The sequence below is a fragment of the Macrobrachium nipponense genome, chromosome 1, assembly GCF_015104395.2.
Source record: "Macrobrachium nipponense isolate FS-2020 chromosome 1, ASM1510439v2, whole genome shotgun sequence".
NCBI lineage: Eukaryota > Metazoa > Arthropoda > Malacostraca > Decapoda > Palaemonidae > Macrobrachium > Macrobrachium nipponense.
Window position 1 is genome coordinate 127,294,203 of NC_087200.1, and position 22,965 is coordinate 127,317,167.

The 22,965-nt window shown below is 38.7% G+C and overlaps 1 protein-coding gene across 4 annotated transcripts in view; it reads left to right on the plus strand.

Moving 5' to 3' along the window:
• Positions 1 to 22,965, plus strand: part of LOC135219616 (progranulin-like) — a 298,310-nt gene that overhangs the window by 121,117 nt on the left and 154,228 nt on the right. For 3 of the 4 annotated variants that reach the window (XM_064256525.1, XM_064256524.1, XM_064256523.1), the window contains exons 10-13: positions 4,388 to 4,519; positions 5,063 to 5,197; positions 16,583 to 16,714; positions 17,023 to 17,157. In XM_064256525.1, coding sequence (XP_064112595.1) covers positions 4,388 to 4,519; positions 5,063 to 5,197; positions 16,583 to 16,714; positions 17,023 to 17,157 — 534 coding nt within the window. The remainder of the gene's footprint in view (positions 1 to 4,387; positions 4,520 to 5,062; positions 5,198 to 16,582; positions 16,715 to 17,022; positions 17,158 to 22,965) is intronic. The other variant, XM_064256526.1, reaches the window with a different exon arrangement.

Sequence of the window (22,965 nt, forward strand, 5' to 3'; positions counted from 1 at the left end):
CCTTGAGGCACCTGTACTGCCTGGACAAGCGTCTGCTGAGGAGTCTGGAAGGGTAAGAACTTCCTGGGCTTCTTCTTAATCCTCGTGTTCGAACTAGAGGTTCCTGCTTCCTCCTCTTTGGTACTAGACCCCACCTGACTTTGAGGCTCTGATTCACCTTAGATGCCTCGTGCAAGACCTCCGCCACCACTGGGGCAGGGAAGAGGTCTGTCCCCCAAATTGAGGAAGCTATGAGCTTGTTAGGCTCATGACGGATAGTGGCTTCCGCCAAGACATGCTTCCTGCAATTCCTCCTGGCGACTAAAAAGTCATAAAGGTCGCACTGCATGGTGTGCAGCAGACCCTTAGCCGTGACTTTGAATAACGGCTCTCGCTGGTATACCAGAGCCGTCATTTCAGCCGTCGTCATGGAGGAGAGGGATCTTGCCAGCCTAGTCCGGGCGTCGAACTCCGTCTGGATGAGGGAGTCCGGCAACCTAGGAAGCCTCTCACTAAAGAGGGTGGTGGCGCAGTCAGATTTAAGCTTGCCCTACCGAGAAAGTGGGCACAGCACTTTCGAAGTAGGCATCAGAGCTCTGGATCAGGAGAGAGGTGGGTTCCGTCTCTCGGAGTTGAGGTAAGGGCTCATCCTTCAGAGCTGCTTAAAATGTGTCTTCCACTACCTTAAGGGTAAGTGGGAGCAGAATGCCCTCCACCTAAGTAAAAATGGTGAAGGGACTCCTGAAAGCCGTGATGCGTGTGTTCTCGCATCCCCACTCTTCTAAGCTCCTCAGCAGAGTCTGTTGCGCCTGTTCCCTAGGAAGGATCACAGTCTCCTTGAGGACTTTGTCTTCCCTCATCATGGCTGCCTCTGTTAGGCGGACGTAGCCCATGAATGGGGGTTGAAGGTTACTGGGGTAGAACTCGAAGTCTTCCAGCCTTCGAGTTCCAATGCCTTCGATGGTCAACATCCTGTTGACAAACGGAGCATGTGATGCAATCCTCCAGGGATTGGCAGCCTTAAAGTCCGGTAGTAGGCGGGAGTCCGGCATTGGTAAAGGAGATGCCGGTACCGACTGTGGATTCCCTGCAGCAATTGAGTCCCGAATTCCGGAAAGGGCGTTCTCCTGAGCAGCCAGGCGTTCCGCTAGGGATTGGATCGACTGGCCGGAGGTCTCAACAGTGCTTGTGAGCTGTGAGAGAACCGCGCCAACCTTGTTGTCAACCAAGGTTCCCACGATAACTCCCATCTTCTCCAAGATGTTGGCACAGAGAAACTCTCGGGATTGAAGGGGGCCACCTGAGCCGCTCCTTAAAAGACCTGTGTTTGGGGGATCTCAATGCCGACGAAGAGGCGCCCTTGACCTGACCGTTCCAGGGTGGGGAGCCGGAGTGTTTGCGTCAGTTAAGGGGCCTGACTTCCTAGGTAAAGACTTTACCAGTTTGTCTGATGGAGATTTAACTTTGGGGATCACTGACGTGGACTTGGGGCGTACCGCCCGTTGTTCTTCAGTGAAGCCCCGGAAGGAAGTTGAAGAAGGATCAGGAGAAGGAGAAGAGGAGCTCAGGAAAGGGCCCTGAGATCCCACAGAACCTGCCCCTACTGCACCCTTACCTGTGCCCATGGAGTCTATCGCCATGGGCTCGACGTCGAGGTTCATGGCTGCAACGTCCTCCGTAACGTCCTCCGAAAAGTCACCCTCCGGTAGAGAGACCAGCGCTTGGATGTCTGCTATCAGTGGAGCGGCAACTAGTGGGTCGACCACTGATCCTTTCTTGGCTCCGGGGAAGATGAGGTCGGCCATGTCCTGGGCGAGGATGTAGGGGTGTCCTTTGGAATTTCTTCCAAATCCTCCGACCCAGGCTTTCAGGGTTGTAAGCGCCATCTTCTTCTCTTCAATGGAACCCTGTAAGAGAGGTCTAAAATTAGAAAGAGGGGACGACCAGGGTCGAGACTAGATCCATAATATATGAAGACATTGTAAAGTATAATCAGTATCACCAGGTAAAACACGCTGACGGAGGTAAGAAAAAACTTACTACGATGGAGGCTTTGCCTACAAGAACGTAGCAAGTTTGGCACCCTTCGTGGTGCCACATCAAGAAGTCCTCCACCCTTACTGCGCACCCGGCATGGGAGCGGCAGACTACGTGCGCATGGGGGAGGGTCCTGCAGTACAGCAGTGCACCCAACCTCCTGGCAACACGGCGACCTGTAAGTCAAAGGATACATGAGTACCATTGACAACCTCCGGGGAGGCACAATGTAATTATCCGTGGGTGCCGGAGTGGGACCGATGGATAAAAATTCTATATATATAAGTAACATGCAAAATTGACTGCCGGAGTAAGCCCGGAGGCCCACACGCACACGTTAAAAATCTTTTATGTGTAAAAAGAGGCATAGTATAACATGAACTTATATAAAAGATAGAATATTAATGATCACGGGGGGGGGGAAGAGGCCGCTGACTCCATATTAAGCCTCTCCTGGTAGCATGTGGTAAGGTGGGCTGCTTCGCTGGGGCCGGAGCAGTAAAAACCAAAAAATCGAGAGGACCCAGCTCTCGGGAGCGTGAACCAGAGAGGGATAACATGAGGCAGAACCAAACCCCCCGTAGTGAAATAATCACGGTTAAAATGAATATAATAAAGTATAATATAATAAATATCATATATAGTATAAAATAATAATATATATATTACAGTAAAACATAATATCAGAGTGTGCCTATCCACCCACGGGTGGATAGGCTCCAAGAGATTCCCTCCTCACTGACCGTCCGGTGGGGGACGGAGTAGTACCGCCGCCGGAGCTGAGAGAGGAGGGAGGGTAGGGGGGTGGGGTAGGGGAACCTTCACCCATCCACGGCTGATGTAAGGCCGGAGGGGGAGGGGGAGAAGGTCCGGAGCCCTGAGCCACGCGACAAGGGAGAGAGCACCAGTGGAGGGAAACCTCCCCAGTACCCCTATGAGTCACCCCCTCTCATGCAGACTTGGAAGCTAGCTATGAGCAGCGAGTCATCACCCAGTAGTGTGGGTGGGCAAAGTGTGGAGGGGGAATGGAGGGGATGGGGGAGGAGACCCAACAACCAGGTGGCTCGTCGTAATCGACCAGTGACCCTCCCGGCCAGGTGGTAAACATGTGGTGAGGGAGGCCAGGCGATACAAGGGAAATGGTCGCAAAAGACACACCAATAATGAGCACTGATATAAAAAGAATATATATATAATGTAAAAATACACATGATATCTAATAGTTAGGCTAACACAAGGGAAAGGAAATAAAATCGCCAATCCGCAGAATGGGGTATGTTAGCCTAACCCAAGCGCCTAGACCAATGAATGTATCATAAAACAAAACATAGGGCTAGAGGCAGGACAAAAGGGAGAACATGGTTCTAACGTAAAATAACTCCTAACAAAACGGCATGGGCTAGGCTAGGCTAAGATCCGAAACGTGCGGTCGGAGTGGGGTCCCCGTGAAGGCCCGAACTAAATAATGTAGCTAACTGCATAAAACGATATCAAAAAGTTAAATATCATAAAATACTGCAAGAAGGTAATTCTAATGGTATGGGAGACCAAAAGAAAACCCAGACCGCCATGCGGTCGAAGGAGTCGGCTTGGGGACGGTGATGCTCCCACTACTAAACTACTACCGAGTATAAAACAGGGAAAAACAGCATAAAATGTGATCTGTAACTTTAAAGCAGTACTTAACTTAGAAGCAGTAGCTGAAGACATCATGAAATGAGTAGAAAAAACCTCGAAAGCAATCGCACAACACGAGAAAAAACAACGTGTGTGGTGACGATGGCGGCTATCAAAGGAATGAAGTCACAGGCGTCGGAGGCGCTCACGGTAGTAGTAGAGGGTACCGGGAGCTGTAGTACGCCTCCTCCGTAGTTGGGGGTTTTGTCGAAGGAAGAAGCTAAATGGCAAGGGACCTCTGGTAGTGATTCCACTCGCTCTTTTAACTATACCGACACCTTTATTAAAGGTGAGCGAGCCATTTATCTTGGCATTATATTGTTTCTTTTTTCTCTAGGATGAATAGCAATATTTATACCTGAGAAATAGTATCAAAGGAACCATTAAACAGGGTGACACAGGCTAAGCCCAGAAATAACTATTCAGTAATGTTGTTGTACAGTTTGACATTGTGTAACTGGTATAATTGTTGCTAAACTGCAGGATATAAAAACAATTTTCTGGTTCAGGACTCATAAAGATTGTAATAATAGGTTGGAAAAGGAAATAGATATATAACCACAGATGATTTCAGAAAAGGCACGAGTGCTGGCAGATTAATTATACGTATTGTATACATTTTTGCTAAGATATGTTGTATAGCTGTGTATCAAAGAGTATGGATTTTAATAATGTTATTCACTTGATTTACCAGGATGGCAAGACATCACTAAAAACCGAAACAAATATAAGTAGTGTGATTTGCCCAGATGATTATCCATGCCCGGATGGCAATACATGTTGTGAACTGGAGACGGGTGATTATGGATGCTGTCCTATGGAAAAGGTAAGTGTTAGTTCTGCTTATTATTGCAAGTTAATTTTTTGTAACGGTAAAATTGAAAAAACACTAATGTGGTATTGAAATGGTACAAATTAAAATACAATCACAGTAATTGTTAAATATTTATTTTATATTTAAGGAAATGCTAATATTGAAGTAAAAAGAATAGAAATGATGAAGGCAGTGGTTGTTCAACTAATAGTAATGGTGTTGGAATACTTTTCAAATTTCATCTGTATTAGCCTGTAATTGCACCAAATGTAATGTAGTGCCTCAGTGCCGTGATCGGTATGGTCTTGGCCTGCCACCTTGGTGGCTGCGAGTTCAGTTCTCAGGCATTCCATTGGGGTGTGAGAGATGTGTATTTCTGTTGATAAAAGTGATAAAAGTTTACTCTTGACATGGTTTCGTAAAGCTGTTGGTCCCGTTGCTGAATAACCACTGGTTCCATGCAATGTAAAAACACTATACAAACAAACAAAACCAAATGGAAGGTAAAATAGTATCATGTAGTTTGCAGAAAATTATTTAAAATGTAATTTGCAGGCAACCTGCTGTGCAGATAAGGTACATTGCTGTCCTCATGGATACCGGTGTATTAATGATGGATGCAAAAAGGAGTCAGAAGAATTTGAATACCCTGTCACCATTAATTCAACTAAACTCCAGCGAAAATTTGAGGTTAGTTATTGTTTCCAAATGGCTACGAGCTAGGTCTAATTTTCATGTTACCTAGAAACCAGTACATACTTTGCAAATTGCTTAATGTTAGATTAGCTGAAGTTGTGGCACATGGAATAATTTTTGACAACTAATGTGAGCAGGCTCCAGTGAACCACAACCTTATTCACTGAAAAGTTGAAGGTTCTATGGCATGGTTTGATGGAAGTGAAAAAGACTGTTTTAGTGACATGTCTTATACAGGTAGTCCCCAGTTTACGACGGACGTTCCGTTCTTGAGGTGCATCATAAGCCAAAAATTGCTGTAAGCCAGAACATCATCGAATCATAAAAAAATTCTTACTTTTAATGCTTTGGTATATTAAAAACTATGTGAACTGCATTTTTATTGCATTTATCATATAAAAACTTCAAATATTTTTTATTTTGCCTTTTTTGAGGCATATTTCATTCGGCAGATGGATGTCGTAACCCTGGAAATAATTTTTGATGAATATAATTGAAAGTGCCACAATCTTGGAACGTTGTAAGCTGAAACCATTGTAAACTGGAGACTGCCTGTTTATATTTCTCTCGATTTTTACCATTATCAATAAATGTGTTTACCGAGTTCTTGAGTGAAATTGTTTGTGCTGACAATCTGTAGTCTTGTTTCTTGGTGGAAAGAGTTCCAGCAAGGGTCAGATTTTTTTTGAGTGAAATATTTGTGCTGATAAGCAGCAATCTTGTTTCTTGATGAGTTCCAACAAGGGATCGATTTTTCTCTTGGTGTAACCTGCCGCAAGTTGCATAATGATCAACTTATACTTTAACCAAGTGTAAGTACTGTGTAAGTACTGCTGTAGTCTTGCTTTGAAGGAGTAAGGAATATTAAAGACTTCATGATTTCTGTGGAATCATCGTTGGAGAGCTGATGTCTCCTTTTGGTTTAACTTACCTGGTCAGTTTTGTTGCTGAATTGTCTGGTTCTTCAGTTATGTAGTTAACGGTAGAGCAGGTTGTTATCCCTCCGACAATGTGCAGGAAGCCTTCCTCTTGTATTTCCTCATCTTGGCGAAGTTCGCCCATTGCGCTGGCAGCTAAGCATAACACTCGTCACAAGGGGTGAAAATGACAATGATAGTAGTAGACCTGAACTATCAGAGAGTTGTAATAGTAACAGCTATATGGTGCCATAATGGACTGAGTGTCAGTTATTGGCACCATAAGGTGCTGATAATAGAGTTATGGTGCCATTACGTACCTAACAGAGCCGCCATTAATTGATTATCAGCACTATTAACCGAAACTTAGCGCCATAAAATGCTGAGTTTCGGTTAAGGGGACCGTCCGCTATGGCGGATGACATGTCAACTTGAAAAAATAAAAAATCTAGTTATTACTTGTATCTATGCAGAAACATGCCGTGCATGCTTTCCAGAAGTTTCAGCCAATTATTTTCACAAATAATGAAGATATAGTGGTTTTTAAATGATGACGTCATCGTAACTGCGTCGTCTGTATGACTTTGAGTTTGACAGAATCGTTTTTGCGTGTTTATTTTTGCATATATACAGCGATTTTTTAAGATTTTTTTCGAAATTCTCATACATCTGGTAGCAATGAAAGGTACTGTGACACTGGGTGAGAAGCGAGCTGCTCAGAGCGGTTATTTATAGGCGAGACTCGGAGAATGACTCAGTTACGCCACAGACGTCAAAGCAGTTACACGCACGTAGGCACTTGCGTTTGGTTACTAGCTATTTACGTTGTTTTTATAACTTCTTAGTGAACTTATAGCAATGCTGAAGTTACCTAAGATCAATAAGGCTACTCAGCAACTATGGCTAGCAAAATTAGCAAAGGCCAGGAGTGTGCTGAAAGAAAAACACGAAAATTAATTGTTTTCAGCTGCCCTCATTGTCTCATGTCTCGCCGTCAACATCATTATCTGGTGTCACGCTGAGGGGTATAAACACCACTTTTAGGGGTAGGACCACGATCCTTGATGTAGAAATCAACAATAAAAGTACAAATAAAGTAATTATAATAGTGTTGTTTTGACTTTTATAAGAAAAAAGCAAAAATTTACATAGCAAATCTTTGGGAGCTCATAACTCAAAAACATACTTATGCGCATGTCGGTAACCATTACTTGGTTATTTATTATCCAATTTTAGAGAGAAAGATATCATTGGAAAGAGAGGAATAAAAATCCCATAATTCTGTGTGACAGATTTTGATATTTTTTTTTTCTTTTTTTTAGAATTTTTTGAGTGTAGACAAAAAAAAATAAAAAAATAAAAAATAAAAAAATTAAAAAATCAAAATTCTGTCACACAGAATTGTTCCGTATATAAAGAAGTTTTTATGGTATGATTTTCAATACAACTGATGTCATATTAGCGGAGAAAACTCTACCAATTTTTTTTTTTTAAATCTGATTTTGCTAATAAAACGAAAAATTTTTTGATCAAATGACTTGAAATTTTTATATGATTAAGGTATTATATATATCTAAAACATATATGAAAATTATGTATTTTGCGTAATAATAAAAAAAATAGACATCATAGCGGACGGTCCCCTTAATGGCAGTTTTCACCTATCAGCACCCCGCCGAGAATGGAGCCACCATTTATAACCGGAAACTGCCTCTATAGACAAACCTACATTGGATGATTTTTTAACTTGAGGTTATATCAAGAGATGATCATAAATCAAAAGAAATTATGGTGCAGAAGCAGATTTTTGGGCCCTCTGGCCAAAACAATCTTTCATAACTTGGATGATCGGAATGCTGGGGGAGAGTAAAATGGCCTTTGCTGATGTACAGTCCTGTTCAAGTGCAGGATTGTCATCAGTTTATCATTTTCATTTCATTTCTCATTTTTCCATCTAGCCATACTTTCATTTCAGAGCTGAATGATCTTAAAGGTCCTAGCGCTTGGGCTATGCCCTAAATTCCATAATCCATCCATCCATCCAGAAGCAGATTTGTCAAGCACCCGACGTGGTATTGGTAAATAAAGAAAACATGACAATTTGTGAGTGGAAGACCATTGAAGATTCAGTTCATAAAAAATTAATGCTCTGAAACTTTAATTGGACGTATAAATTAACGTATCCTATAGAATGTCTGGTCTATTTTGTATTTTTTGTGAGATTTTCCTTTTGGCCAAGAGTAAGTGTCCAAGATTCGTAATAAAGAATTTCAAATGATAAGAAAAATGGTGCCTGGAGAGGTATAACACTGAAATTAATCTCCATTAAAAGCTGCATGATTTATTATTGGAATAATCACCTACATATTTGCATATTTTATCACACTCCATAATAAAACATTTAAGTAACTTATTGTACAGGGTGGGGGCCGGCTTCCATTCTCAGTGGGCTGTTGATAAGCAAAAACCAATATTAACTGAAACTTGGCGCTAAGGTTCAGTTAATGTGCCTCTTTTAAGTATGTTATGGCGCCATAACTCTATTATTGGCACCTTATGCTGCCGATAACCAAAAGTTGGCTGTTGTGGTGCCCTAAATTGCCAATTTTGTGGTGCTAGACAAGCTCCATAAACCGAATCGCCGTGAAGAGTCCGCCAATAACTGGGGACTGCCTGTACTTATTGTAACAGTAGTGAAAATAACAAAGAATAGAAGTACAAATATAAAAGGCAGAAAATAAGTCGGTTACACAATTAGCAGGACACTAATCTCTATATTAGTGGCAATAACAGGCTCCCAGTGAAGGGGTTAACTATTATGATCATCCACCCCTGCAAATTTGAAGATGGCCTTGATTGCTAATCTCGCATGAAGATGTAAAGCCTTATAAGTTGGAAATTAGTTCTATTGGCCAAGCAAACCATTTTAATGGTTTCACAAGTTTCAGTCCAATACCAAGGCTTAAATTAAAGGGGGATTGAAGAATAAAGCTTAATACAACCAGAAGGTAATCTTTAGTCTGCCATGGATTTTGTATGTATGATGGTTTAGTTAATTTTCGTAACTAGTTTTGGGTAGGTCTCTTTTAAGATGTGCTTGGTAAAGTGGTGTACGTATTTCATAGGTGCTTTGTATTTCTTACTCTGGTGTTTTTACAATAATGTTTACTTTATTTCTGTACAGTTTAAACACCTTGTATTCAATGGCAGATGTGCACCAGACCCCCCCCCGGTGAATACCTGTAATCCGTAAATACGTAGAAACCCCCTCTAAAAATTATTATAACTGTCTATCTTGAAAGTACAAATACCAAATGTATACTTAAAGAATCAATCCTACGTCAGATATACCTTTGGAATGATGTTAATGTAAATTCAAAGTCATCGTAAACATTTTAATGTGTACAGCCAATAACAGAAAGAGGGGAGAGACAGTATTGATTTGGCAAGATCACATATTTGACCATCAAGAGTGATTATTTATGAATTATTTCACAGAGAGAGAGAGAGAGAGAGAATACATCCTTACAGTATCAAAAGATTGAAATGAACCTCTAATACGCAACAGTTCTTCCCCTCCTATATGTATATCTTCCAGAGAGAGAGAGAGAGAGAGAGGGGCTCGGCCTAGAAAAAAATTGTAAAAAGCAATTTTCACTAGATTGGTATTTTACTGTGACAAAAATAAAAGTGCTTTCGGCAGATCAAGTGTAAGTGAAAGAAATTGGGTGGAATAATCATCCCAGCCTAGCTGATGATAAGTCGGTGGGAAACAGCGCTGTTCTTCCCTCTCTCTCCTCTCTCTCCTCTCTCTTCTCTCAATTGTCTCACGCAGCGCACCGAAGACTTGACTCGAGCTTGTTTTCATGTTTTATCATGTTGAAATTATTGTGAAAAACATTTTAATTTTTATATGAATTGGTATCGCTTTTACATACATATTTATAGTAAAAATTTTACTCTCTTCTCAACAATACTATGACGTATGATAATTGAAAATCATTCGTTCATTATTCCTCAAAAATATAAACGCTCCCTCCCTCTACCTCAAGTAAGCTGTGTATCACCTTAATGATAAATGATTTCATCGATCATTTAACCCTTAAACGCCGAGCCGCTATTTACCAAAGTGTCTCTTGTATGCTGGCGGCGTTCGGGAGTTAGCGCCGAAGCGGTAAAAAAGTTTTTTTCAAAAAATCACATTATGCTTAGTTTTTAAGATTAAGAGTTCATTTTTGGCTCCTTTTTTTTATCATTGCCTGAAGTTTGGTATGCAACCTTCAGAAATGAAAAAAATTTAATTATCATATATAAATATTGGAATATATGACTGCGCGGAAAAATTTTTTCATATATAATTGTATACAAATCATGCTGTAAGCAAAACAGTTAAAGCTAATGAGTTAATTTTTTTCTTTGTATTGTACACTAAATTGCGATGATTTTTGTATATGACAAATTGTAAAACAATAAAAGCAACACAGAGAAATATATTATCACAAAATGATGCATGAATTCGTAACACTTGGACATATAAAAAAGTTTTTTTTTTTTCAAAAAATTCACCATAAATCAAAATATTGTGCTAGAGACTTCCCGTTTGTTGCAAAATGAAGGTAATTGATTGAATATTACTATACTGTAAGTGTTTTAGATTCCAGTTTTCGAGGAATTCGGTCTAGTTAAAGTCTACTGACTGTCAAAAAGTTGACTGACTGTCAAATTTTTTCTGTTTATCGTGATTTATATGAAAATATTTCGAAACTGATAAAAGCTACAACCATGAGTTATTTTTTGTTGTATTCTGCATGAAATTGCGCACATTTTCATATATAAAACTTTATGTAACGGCTAATATAAAACGGTGCAAGCATTATGACAAACTAACAAAAGAATTTCTGAGATTTTCAACAGTTACCACGTGCGGACGTAAGGAAAAAAAGTTTTTTTAAAAATTCACCATAAACCGAAATATTGTGCTAGATTTTTCCAATTTGTTGCAAAATGAAGGTAAATGATTGAATATTACTAGAATGTAAGAGTTTCACCTTATAATTTAGTTTTTCGACCATTTCGGTCCAGTCAAATTTGACTGAAGGTTGAAATTTGGGCACTTATTGTTATTTGTATGAAAACTGATATAAGCTACAACCTTGGGTTGTTTGTTGTTGTATTCTACATGAAATTGCACACATTTTCATATTTAAAACTTTATGTAACGGCTAATGTAAAACGGTGCAAACATTACGACAAACTGACGAAAGAATTTCTGAGATTATCGGCAGAGTTACCGTGTGCGGACAAAAGGAAAAAGTGTTTTTCAAAAATTCACCATAAATCAAAATATTGTGCTAGAGTTTTCCAATTTATTACAAAATGAAGGTAAATGATTGAATATTACTAGAATGTAAGTTTTAGCTTATAATTGTGTTTTTTTACCATTTCGGTCAAGTCAAATTTGACCGAAGGTGAAATTTTGGCACATCGTTATTTATATGAAAATATTTCAAAACTGATAAAAGCTACAACCATAGGTTGTTTTTTTGTTGCATTCTACATGAAATTGCGTACATTTTCATATATAAAAGTTTATGTAATGGCTAATATAAAACTGTGTAAACGTTACGACAAACTGATGAAAGAATTTCTGAGATTTTCGGCAGTTACCGAGCGGACGTAATGAAATTTTTTTTTTTTAAATTCACCATAAATCGGAATATTGTTTAAGAGACTTCCAATTTGTTGCAAAATGAAGGTAAGTGATTGAATATGACTAGAATGTAAGAGTTTTAGCTTACAATTGCATTTTTTGGAGTCAAATTTGACCGAAGGTTGAAATTTTGGCACTTCTTGTGATTTATGTGAAAAAATTTCAAAACCGTTAAAAGCTACAACCTTGAGTTGTTTTTTGTTGTATTTTACATGAAATTGCGCACATTTTCATATATAAAACTATGAAACGGCTAATGTAAAACGGTGCAAAAATAATGACAAAGTGACGAAAGAATTTCTGAGATGTGTCGCTTGATGCTTTTTAGTGCGAGAAGAAAGAAATTCGCGCTTGCGCACCTGGGTAACGCGGGTAAACAACACAACAGCTTAATCCGTGAGCTCCCAGCATCTCTCAAGGCGCATGATTTAAAATTGTTCACAAACTAGGCCTATAACTATTTTTCCGCAAATATTTAAAGACTTTTTTTTGTTATTGACGTATCGTACGTCAATTAAGCACCCGACAGACAATTTTAGTCGACATATAATACATCCAGTCAGCGTTTAAGGGTTAGGCTGAATTTTATTGTGAAAAGCTTTCTTTCATTTACTATTTTGTTAATATTGTTCAACTAGACAGTCTCACTCGGTGCACTTGAACACTGGCTCAATTAAGATTTTTTTTTTTTTTTGTATTAAATTTGTTTAAATTTTTTTTTCATTACATTAAATTTATTTGGAAATTCTCTTTTTAATGTGAATTGTAATTGTTTTACATACATACATACATTAATATTTTAACTTTTCTTCTCCTTCTCTTCTCAACATATCAACACTCCCTCGTTCAGTCTTGAGTTAGCTGGGCGTGGTGTCACTTTTGTTACGTACGACTTTATACATCTTTATGCTAAATGTTATATTGAAAGCTAAATTTGATATTAAATGCTTCACACTTCTATTTTGTCAAATATGTTTATCATTAAACAATATATTATAAATAAAAAAGAATTTAATAGTTTAATTTTTAAGACCCAGTAGGCCGCGAATACAAGTATAAACTAGAGAATCAGTCAAAATTTTCAAGAAAATTTTGTATCGTTTGTCGAACAAATGCTCATATTTTGAACTGGCAGATTATCTAGTTTATACTTGTATTCAACGGCCTGCTGGGTCAAGAAGGAAGAAACAGAAATGAGAAGAGCAGGCGTTGGCAACAATGTGGACCTGTGGTCACTCTCTGTCAATTAATGTGATATTTCTGACAGGCTGCCCAAAAGACTGGGAAAATTCTTTTTATTTTTTTTTAAATAGCTTTCTATAGAAATGCATAAATATTGTAATAACAGTGTATTATTATTATTATTTAGTCTTATTAATATTTGAAAATGAGTAATTATTGTGTATAAGGTAAATAATTTTTATACTACATATAAGCATTTTTTTTTACTTTTAAGTTTGAGTATGTATTTAGAGACTCTATTTAGAGACTTCAGTGTTAGGCTAGTATGTCCAGGTTTAATTTTTTTCTCAAAAATAACTTGTCAGTAATGTTGTGCAGTTTGACATTTTGTAACTGGTATAATTGTTGCTAAATAACAAGATTCAAAAACAGTTTTTTGGTTTAGAACTCTTGAAGATTGTAATAATAGGCTGGAAAAGGAAATTGATATCTAACTACAAGATGAATCCAGAAAAGGCAGAGGTTCCAACAGATTAATTGTACATATTTGCTAAGACATGTTGTATAACTGTATCTTAACTGTATCAAATACAGTAGTACCTCGAGATACGAAAGGCTCAACTTATGAAAAATCCAAGTTACGAAAGCCAGTGCGAAAAATTTTACTGCTCTACATACGAAAAGTTTTCAAGATACGAAAGGTTTCTGAAAGTCCGAGATTCGCCCGACAACAATTTTGAAACTCGCGCCGCACACCGCCATCTTAGTGCTAGTAGACTCGCCACCATCCTCCTGCTCTCCCATTGGTTCCTGATGCTAGCCAAGCCATGAGATCCTTCTCTCTGATTGGACAGCATCCCTCCCATCATGCATCTTCTATACGTACGCGCTGGCGTCCCTTAGCTCGGCCACTCCGCACCCGAAACTTTACCGTACGCTATCGGCATTCGTTCGCTCCAACGATTTCGTTTAGTAACGTAAATTCGTTAGTGATTTCGTTGCAGTACATATTTTCGTGTTGTGCGAAGACTGTATTATTACGTATTTGTGTAACTTTCGTAAATTAACGTAGTCATGGGTCCCAAGAAAGTTGAAATTCACGGAAAGAAGCGCATGCTGTCTCTGGAGACAAAGATGGAGCTCATAAAGAAGTACGAAGCTGGTATGCGATTGAGTGTGATCGCAAAGGAATACGGCCGTAATCCGTCGACAATAGGCACCATCCTTAAACAGAAGGATGCCATCAAAGCAACTACACCATCGAAGGGCATCACTATTTTGTCCAGCAAGGGGAGCCATGTGCACGACGAGATGGAACGGCTGCTCCTCATCTGGATAAAAGACAAAGAAATCGCTGACGATACAGTAACGGAGACAGCAATCGCTCACAAGGCCAGTGCTATTTTCGGCGATTCGATTGCGCAGGCGGAAGACGAGGGAGGGGAAGGGACTTCAACGCCAACCCCAGAGGTCAAGGCTTCGCATGGCTGGTTCGAGAAATTTCGTAAACGGACTGGCATCCATTCGGTGGTGCGTCATGGGGAGGCTGCCAGCTCGGACACGAAAGCGGCCGAAGCCTTTAAAAAGACGTTTGACGAGATGATGACCCAGGAAGGCTACAGTTCTCAGCAAGTCTTCAACTGTGATGAGACTGGCCTTTTTTGGGAAAAAAATGCCTCGTCGGACATACATCATGGAGGAAGAGAAGAAGCTACCCGGGCATAAGCCTATGAAAGACAGGCTTACGCTCGCACTTTGTTCGAACGCCAGTGGGGATTGCAAGGTGAAGCCCCTACTGGTGTATCACTCCGAGACTCCTCGAGCCTTTAAGGCCCACAAAGTGTTGAAGGAGAAGCTTCCAGTGATGTGGAGGGCTAATGCAAAGCAGGGTAACGAGGCTTTTGTTCACAAGGAGTGGGGTAAATCTGTGTTTCGGCCCGACTGTGAAGAGTTTTTTTGGAAGAGAAGCGCCTCCACCCCCTGAAATGTCTGCTGGTGTTGGACAATGCCCCTCCCCACCCTCCTGGCCTCGAGGAAGATATCCTAGCGGAGTATTCCTTCGTTAAGATTCTTTTTCTTCCGCCCAACACCACCCCTCTCCTCCAGCCCATGGACCAGCAAGTGATAGCGAACTTTAAGAAGCTGTACAGGAAACATCTTTTCAAGAGATGTTTCGACATCACCGATACCACAAACCTCACCTTGCGTCAATTTTGGAAGGAGCATTTCGACATCGTCATTTGCATCCGACTCATTGACCTAGCTTGGCAGGAGGTTTCGAGGCGAACCTTGAATTCCTCGTGGAGGAAACTCTGGCCTGATGCCGTATCCGCCAGAGACTTCGAGGGATTCGACGTGGGCGAAGCTGGTACTGCAGAGTCAGAAACAGTTGATGATCCCGAAACTGTTTTGGGACCAGATCTTGATGAGATCGTTGCACTTGGCAAGTCCATGGGTCTGGTCGTCAACGAGGACGACATCAACGACCTTCTCGAGGAGCACCAAGAGGAGCTTACGACGGATGACTTGAAGGAGTTGGAGGCCTTGCAACTTAACGTCGTTCAAGAGGAGTTCTCTAGCAGCGGCGAGGAAGAGGAGGAGGAGCCTATGACAACAGCAGAAATTAAGGATATTCTAGGCGCTTTTCATAAAGTGCAATTGTTTATCGAAAAAAAAAAAAGACACCCCGAAAAGGCTCACACAGGTCTTATGCTTGCGCAGTTCGGTGACGTTTGCTTGAGTCGTTTCAGGAACATTGTGAAAAGTAGGCAGAAGCAATCTTCCTTGGATCGTTATTTTTTAAAGAGGCCTTCAGCATTAGCAGGAGTAAGCAAAAAGGAAGAACCAAGTGATAAAAAACAGAAAGTTGAAAGCAAAAAGGAAGAACCAAGTGATGAAAAACAGAACGTTGAAAGCGGTGATGAAGTTGAAATTCTGTAAAAAAAAAAAAAAAAAAAAAAAACTTTCGTTAAAGTAAAAAAAAAGTTAAAAATAAAAAAAAAAAGAAAAAAAAATGTTTACGTAATTTCTAGATTTTTGTAAGTTACGTGTTACAGTTTTGTTAAGGTGTTTCGTAAATTTTAGTTTTATGGTTTTCCTTAAATTTTTTTGTGTGTTTTCGTAAAGTTAAGTGTACGTACGTACGTTATCTGCCGTTTGTCCTCCTCCTCCTCTGCCGCCACTATCGGAGATAGCCTCACTCGGAAGGTAAGCTTCCACATTTTATGTTACAGTAATAATATTTCTTGTACACTAATATACACTTTATTTACAGGTTTTTCGATTTTTATTCTTAATTTAGGTACTTGAATGGCCCAAATTGTTGTAGTGTTTCATTGTTTATAGGGGTCAATTCGCTTATTATGAAATTTAATGGGGTGTTTTTGGAGGGCTTGGAACGGATTAGCCATTTTACATGTAAAATGTGTTCCAAGATACGAAAAACTCATTATACGAAGGCCGCCTCGGAACGGATTAATTCCGTATCTCGAGGTACCACTGTACTACCGTATCTCGAGGTACCACTGTACTAGTATGAATTTTAATGATGATATTCACTTGATTTACCAGGATGGCAAGACATCACCAAGAACAGAAACCAGTACAAGTAGTGTGGTATGTCCAGATGGTTATCCGTGTCCAGATGGCAATACATGTTGTGAACTTGAGACTGGTGACTATGGATGCTGTCCTATGGAAAAGGTAAGAGTTAGTTCTGTGTTATTACATGTTAAATTTTTGAAATGGTACAAATAAAAAAACCATAATTGTATTGAAATGGTACCAGTTAAAATAGGCACTGTAATATTAAAATATTTACTTTAGATTTAAGGAAATGCTAATATTGAAAGTAAAACGAGTAGATGAGACATAGGCGGTGGTTGTTTGCCTGTTTGTAATGATTTTGGAATTCTTTCTAAATTTGTTTCTTTAAATAGATATTTTCAAGTGTTAGCCTGTATTTGCACCAAATGTAGTTTGTAGAAAATTATATGAAATGTAATTTTCAGGCAACCTGCTGTGCAGATAAGGTACATTGCTGTCCTCATGGATACCGGTGCATTAATGGTGGATGCCAAAAGGAGTCAGAAGAATTTGAGCACCCTATCACCATTAATTCAACTAAACTCCAACGAAAATTTGAGGTTAGTTATTTTTTCCAAATGACTGCAAAATTTACTTTTTCATGTTGCCTAGAAACCAGTACTTTGCAAATTGTTTAAATATAAGATTAGCTGAAGTTGTGGCACATGAATTATTTGTAGACAATAACTCGTTCAGGCTCCAGTGAACCACAAACATGTTCACTTGTAGTTGAAAGTTCAACTGCATGGTTTGACAGCAGTGAGAAAGTCTGAATGTTTTAATGACATTTGTTTGTTATCTCAATTTTTACCGTTATCACTAAATGCTTTTACTAAGCTTTCGAGTGAAATATTTGTGCTGACAAGCAACAGTTTTGTTTCTTGGTGCGTCCCAGAAATGGGTCAAATATTTCTCGTAGTGAAACCTGCCCTAAGCTTTGAAGACATAAGGAATGTAAAAAGCTTCATGATCTCTGTGGGTTCACAGTTGGAAAGCTTATTTTGGTTTTAGCTTACTTGGTTCATCAGGTTTTGTAGCTAACCTGTGGATCAGCTTGTTGCCTCTCTGACAATGTGCGGGAAGCCTTCCTCTTGTATTTCCTCTTCTTGGAGAACTGCACCCATTACTTTGACAGCCAAGCACGGCATTTGTCGCAAGAACTAGGCTGAATGCACTCATGCCTGCAGCAGTGAGTGCATAAAGAATGATGATCAATTTTGATTGGGGAGAGGGACATTAACTATGCCTGGGCAAAATAGCATGACATGAGCCCCCTCACTTTGTGTGAGTCGTGGGTTTGCTTAATTTTAGCAACACACAGATATAATCAAATATCAAATAAAGAAGGATTACAATAATCACACAGGAAAAACCAAGATGGGTGAGGCGCAAAACCGGATTTGTAGTGAGAGACAAGCAAGAAGCGCTAGTTACTTGAGAGCAAACAGGTGTTGATGAAACAGTGATGTGTAAACAAATTGCTGTTGCTTTTTTAGTGTCATAAACACCTGCCTCAAGAGTTTATGGTTGCAAAAAGTATATTAAATAACTTGATAACGAAGGGTTAACTCTGCTTTGGCTTTCCTATCCATGATTCAAGTGCCTTTGCATGAAAGGTGTCATGTTTACTTGGTTACAATTCCCCTTACCTTGGTAAGAATTTCAGGGAAACAGTACGGAAGTAGGCTGTAATGCATAGATGGACATGAAATTGTCTCCACTTGTGTAATTTTATGCTTGAATTTTTCCTCAGAAAATGTTGCGATATTGAAATTTGTTTGTTGACTTTTTAACTCATAAATAGTTAATTGATAATCTTTGGCATGCACACCTTATCAGTGAAGCTATTTTTAATGGGGCCAAGGATAGGTACCTTGTGACCTTGACCATGACTTCAAGTGACATTCATCTTTGAAGATATAATGATAAAGAAGAAGAAGAAGTTGATTTAGAATTACAACTAAACTCTTTTTGTCACAAAAATATACAGAAAGCCATTAAAGAAAACTGTTGAGTCCTTAATAAGTTAAGTGTGTGCTTTACTTGAAACATATTTTAGGATCCTTCAAAGTCTCTGAACAATGGTATGTCAGCTGGGTGAGGATGTTTATTATTTACATATAGTGGTCACTTATATTTTTCTTTTATGCACAAGAGGCATTCTCCTATGAAGTGTGCTAATCAAGTAAGAAGTCCTTTGTCTAGTTCCATTAGAAGTGGTCACATTGTGGAGATAATGATAATTTCTATCTAAAGCAGCTTCACTAATAAGATGACCCTACAGACCAACTTGTAACTGGCCGAATTTGTACAGTATGTACATAATAAAGTCGTGCTTGTAGACACTGGGTCGTGTAGTAGGTCCGCTTGTGATAGGTGACAAATTCAGCAAGGTATGAGAGTATCAGTGTTCAGTTTATGAGACAGGAAAAAAGACACTTAGTTCTGATTATCAGGCATAACCGAGGCAGGGAAAAGTTCTGATTATCTGGCATAACAGAGGCAGGGAAAAGGTTGATTATCTGGCATAACAGAGGCAGGGAAAAGGTTGATTATCTGGCATAACAGAGGCAGGGAAAAGGTCTGATTATCTGGCATAACAAAGGCAGGGAAAAGGTTGTTTATAATTGTCTGGCATAACAGAGGCAGGGAAAAGGTTGATTATCTGGCATAACAGAGGCAGGGAAAAGGTCTGATTTTCTGGCATAACAAAGGCAGGGAAAAGGTCTGATTATCTGGCATAATTGAGGCAGGGAAAAGGTTCTGATTGCCTCGTATAACCTTGAAGAGGGTGGCTTTTTCTCTTTATGGCAGAGTTTTCTTGGGTGGTCGGTCTTCTCCCCTCTCCTTTCACATACTCTATCAGAGATTTGTGGTTGCTATGATGTACAAGTTCTTGTCTTCCCTGGTTTTAGGTTCCCATAATTTCAACCTCTGTACAAGGAGTTTCATAGTCCTCATACTTTCCATCAAGTCTCTGATACCAGCTATTGGTGTTTATGGAATTATAAGTGACCTTGGAGTATGTATATGGCTAAGTATAGGTGTCAAACTGTCCCTCCAGAAATTTGCTTATTTTTGGCACTCATGATATCACTGTTCTTTTTGTAGAGTGGCCAGAAATGGACACTCGAGACTTCTCTGTGTTAGTTTCCTCAGTTTATGGGTTACTCATGAGTCCTTGACTTAGGTGATCCGATCTTATGGCGATTTTATGCGCCAGTAAAGCGATATTTTACAGTACTGTAAATGCTGGTACATCAAGTTACAGTGTTATGATGCTGCTAAAACCTGGTTAAAGTGCTGATAACAGGAATGCAGTAACTTATGGTGGAAATCAACTTATGGCACAGGGTTGGAATGGATCCCCGCCATAAGTTTAGGACACACTTGTTAAAATGTTACTCAGGAGAATGTTGCCCAGTTCAGAAGCAACAGCCCTGAAGTTGAAACTCCTTCAATGCTGCTTCACTATTGGGAAGTGTTTTCCTTAAGGACTTGCATTTATGCTCCAGGTGCATGGGGTGTGTGCAAATGAAGGTCAAGTATTCTATTGCATCCACTGCTTCAAGAAAGTACATACATGGAATTCCAGGGTTATCGTTGACTACATTTCCACCATCTGCGAGAATCGAACTTCAGTATCTTGGTCTTTTATTCCCTTCAGTGGCTCTTGCACTTTTTGCTACTAAATAGCAGTTGGGTTACTTGCAATAAGAGGGTTTTTTTATAACAGACTACACCATTAAGCAAAACAAGATTTTATATTAACTCTTAATCATAAGTGATCTTTCCTTTCACTCCTACCAGATGGGGCCAGTAAAAAAATGAGTTATGTTATAGGCATACACATTGGAACCTTTTTTTTCAACTTTTCTCATTGATTTGATGGGTAAAGTGTACACAGAATAAAGGTTATAGTGATTAATGGGTTTATACAAAAACTTGCATTTTTAAAACATGCATTTTTTAGATTTTTTGTCAGTCCCATCTCTTAATATATATGATGCAGTTTACTGAACATTCTTTGTAAGTCTTATTGACGATAAAGTCACCAATGTCGATATATTTTAAGTCTGCAAATGTTCTTATATTTTAAGTCTGCCAAGTTTACAGTATTAATCTAATCTCAACATCTTTTTTGATCTCCAACCACTTTTTGCTTTTTAAAACCCATAAGGACGAACAGCAAAGGTACAGCAAAGGTAACATATATGAATCTCTGTAGTGCACCACTGGTAATTGCAAAATCACTCTACAAGACTACCAGTGCATCTGTCATTGGACAGGACACTGTAATTAATAGCTTTTTCATATTAGTATTGATATATTTGAATGCTATTAGTAAAGTAGACAAGTATGTTGAGAAAATTAGTCTTGGAGGATGGGAGAGATGGGATCTACCATAATTTTTTATTATCGTAATAATTTTTGTTTTATTATAAAAATTTGTGTTGCTCTTAGTACCTGCATTCTTGATCATTCAAAAGTAACTTTAACATAGGCCACGATTTATATTTTGTAGCTTTGTTGGCGGATGTGTACTCAATCCAGTCAGTACCCAGATGAGAAATATGTTGATTTGTGTAGTAACCAGGGTTAAGTGTTGTGGTAAATAGTTATTTTTGTATGTGTTCAATTTATGAAGTGATTGTTTCCAAAGGACAATACTACCTATTATGTATCATTAATCAGTGAAGTATAAAAGAAATAAATTATATCAGAATTAAAACTACGGTAGAATCTAGCTTGATGTGGAAGTGGTGATTATGTAATGACAGTTATTTAGGTGGGGTAGGGGAGCTCCAATATTATATAGTAGAAAGTGTGCAGGAGGCTGCTTTACTCCTTAACATATATCAAGTTATATTCATCATTCATAGTGCCGTATATTTTTGTGTATAAGACGACCTTTAGTTAGGATGAAGTAAAATATCATGGCAAATTTTCATGAATTTATCTCATATCTGTAGTATAAGACTACTTCTAAATTACAAAACCGAAAGGTTTTTAGGGTAAAGTGATTATTTGAAAAAATTAAACAGTACAACTACACTCATAATAATGACAACTTAATAAATGTTTTTTTGCTTGTATCCAATTACAGTATGACTAATTATCATAGTATTACAGAATATAAACCTTGTCATGTACATCATTTGCATTTTATATTGTTTACATTCTCAATATCTCGGCTGATTTGAGTATTATCGATATCTTCATAGCCATTATTTGTTAGAAGAGATATAATTCGGAGATACCTTGTATTGTAAATTGATGAAGTTCATTGAAAACATCGCTTCTGCCTGGCCGTTATTAATTTTATTCAGCCTCGTTATAACCTGCAGCTTTAATTTATTAGAATTGTTTCTTGAGATCTCCATTGCATGAGGGATGAACAAAAGTGTATTCTATTTTTACTTCTGGAAGCCACCATTGAGCAATGATGTGCCATTTCCATTCTGGTTTTGTTCACAGCCTTAAAATAATCAGCAGAATGTGTTTGACCAATATCATCACTGTCTTTAATTGCCAAATGGAACTTAATTTAGACACATTCCTTTCGTAAATTGTCAAAGTTGAGTTTAACAAAGCCCAATCTATGTCTTTCATACAGGAGGTCTCCCAAAAGAGAAATAATTTTTTTTATTTACATTTCATGGCCATTCTAAAAAAAACCGCTAATAATAACAATGTAAGATAATGAATGAAAACAGCTTTGCATGTTGCCTCACTTGCTGTTCGCTGCATTTTTGTTATAAAAGTATGGGGGAACGTAAAAATAGAATGTGTAATAAAATCATTTAAAAAATGCCATTGAATGTACATTCCTTGTATGATATAGACGACAAAGCCCAAGTCAACTTGCCAGAACCAGACTGGAATTCCTATGGTAGAGGTACATGTGTTCAATTTTGTGATATGTATGAGAAACTTAACCTGTTAAGTGTCCCCCCCCAGATGAGTATGCTAACGTACCATCACGCCTTTTTTGTAATTAGCAATCATAGCACTTATGATAGATTTTCAAAGTTAATATTGATTTTTATTCTTATATTTCATACTGTACTTAAGTGCAGGAATTTATTAAATGTTGGAATAAAATAACAATTAATACTACTATTTTATTATTTCAAAAGACTACATAATACTGAATGAAAAGTATTATACATACAAGCACTATTATTCTTTCGTATGCCAATCTCTGAAGCAAGGGGCTACACACAATCCTACTTCACGGTGTCAAACCATCTATTTACTTGTGATTGTGGAAACAAATGTTCTACATTCTCATCTAGAAACTGATTTGCAAACCTGTTTGTTTCTTTCATGAGGTAATCAATGCTTTCATCATCAAAGTATTTCTC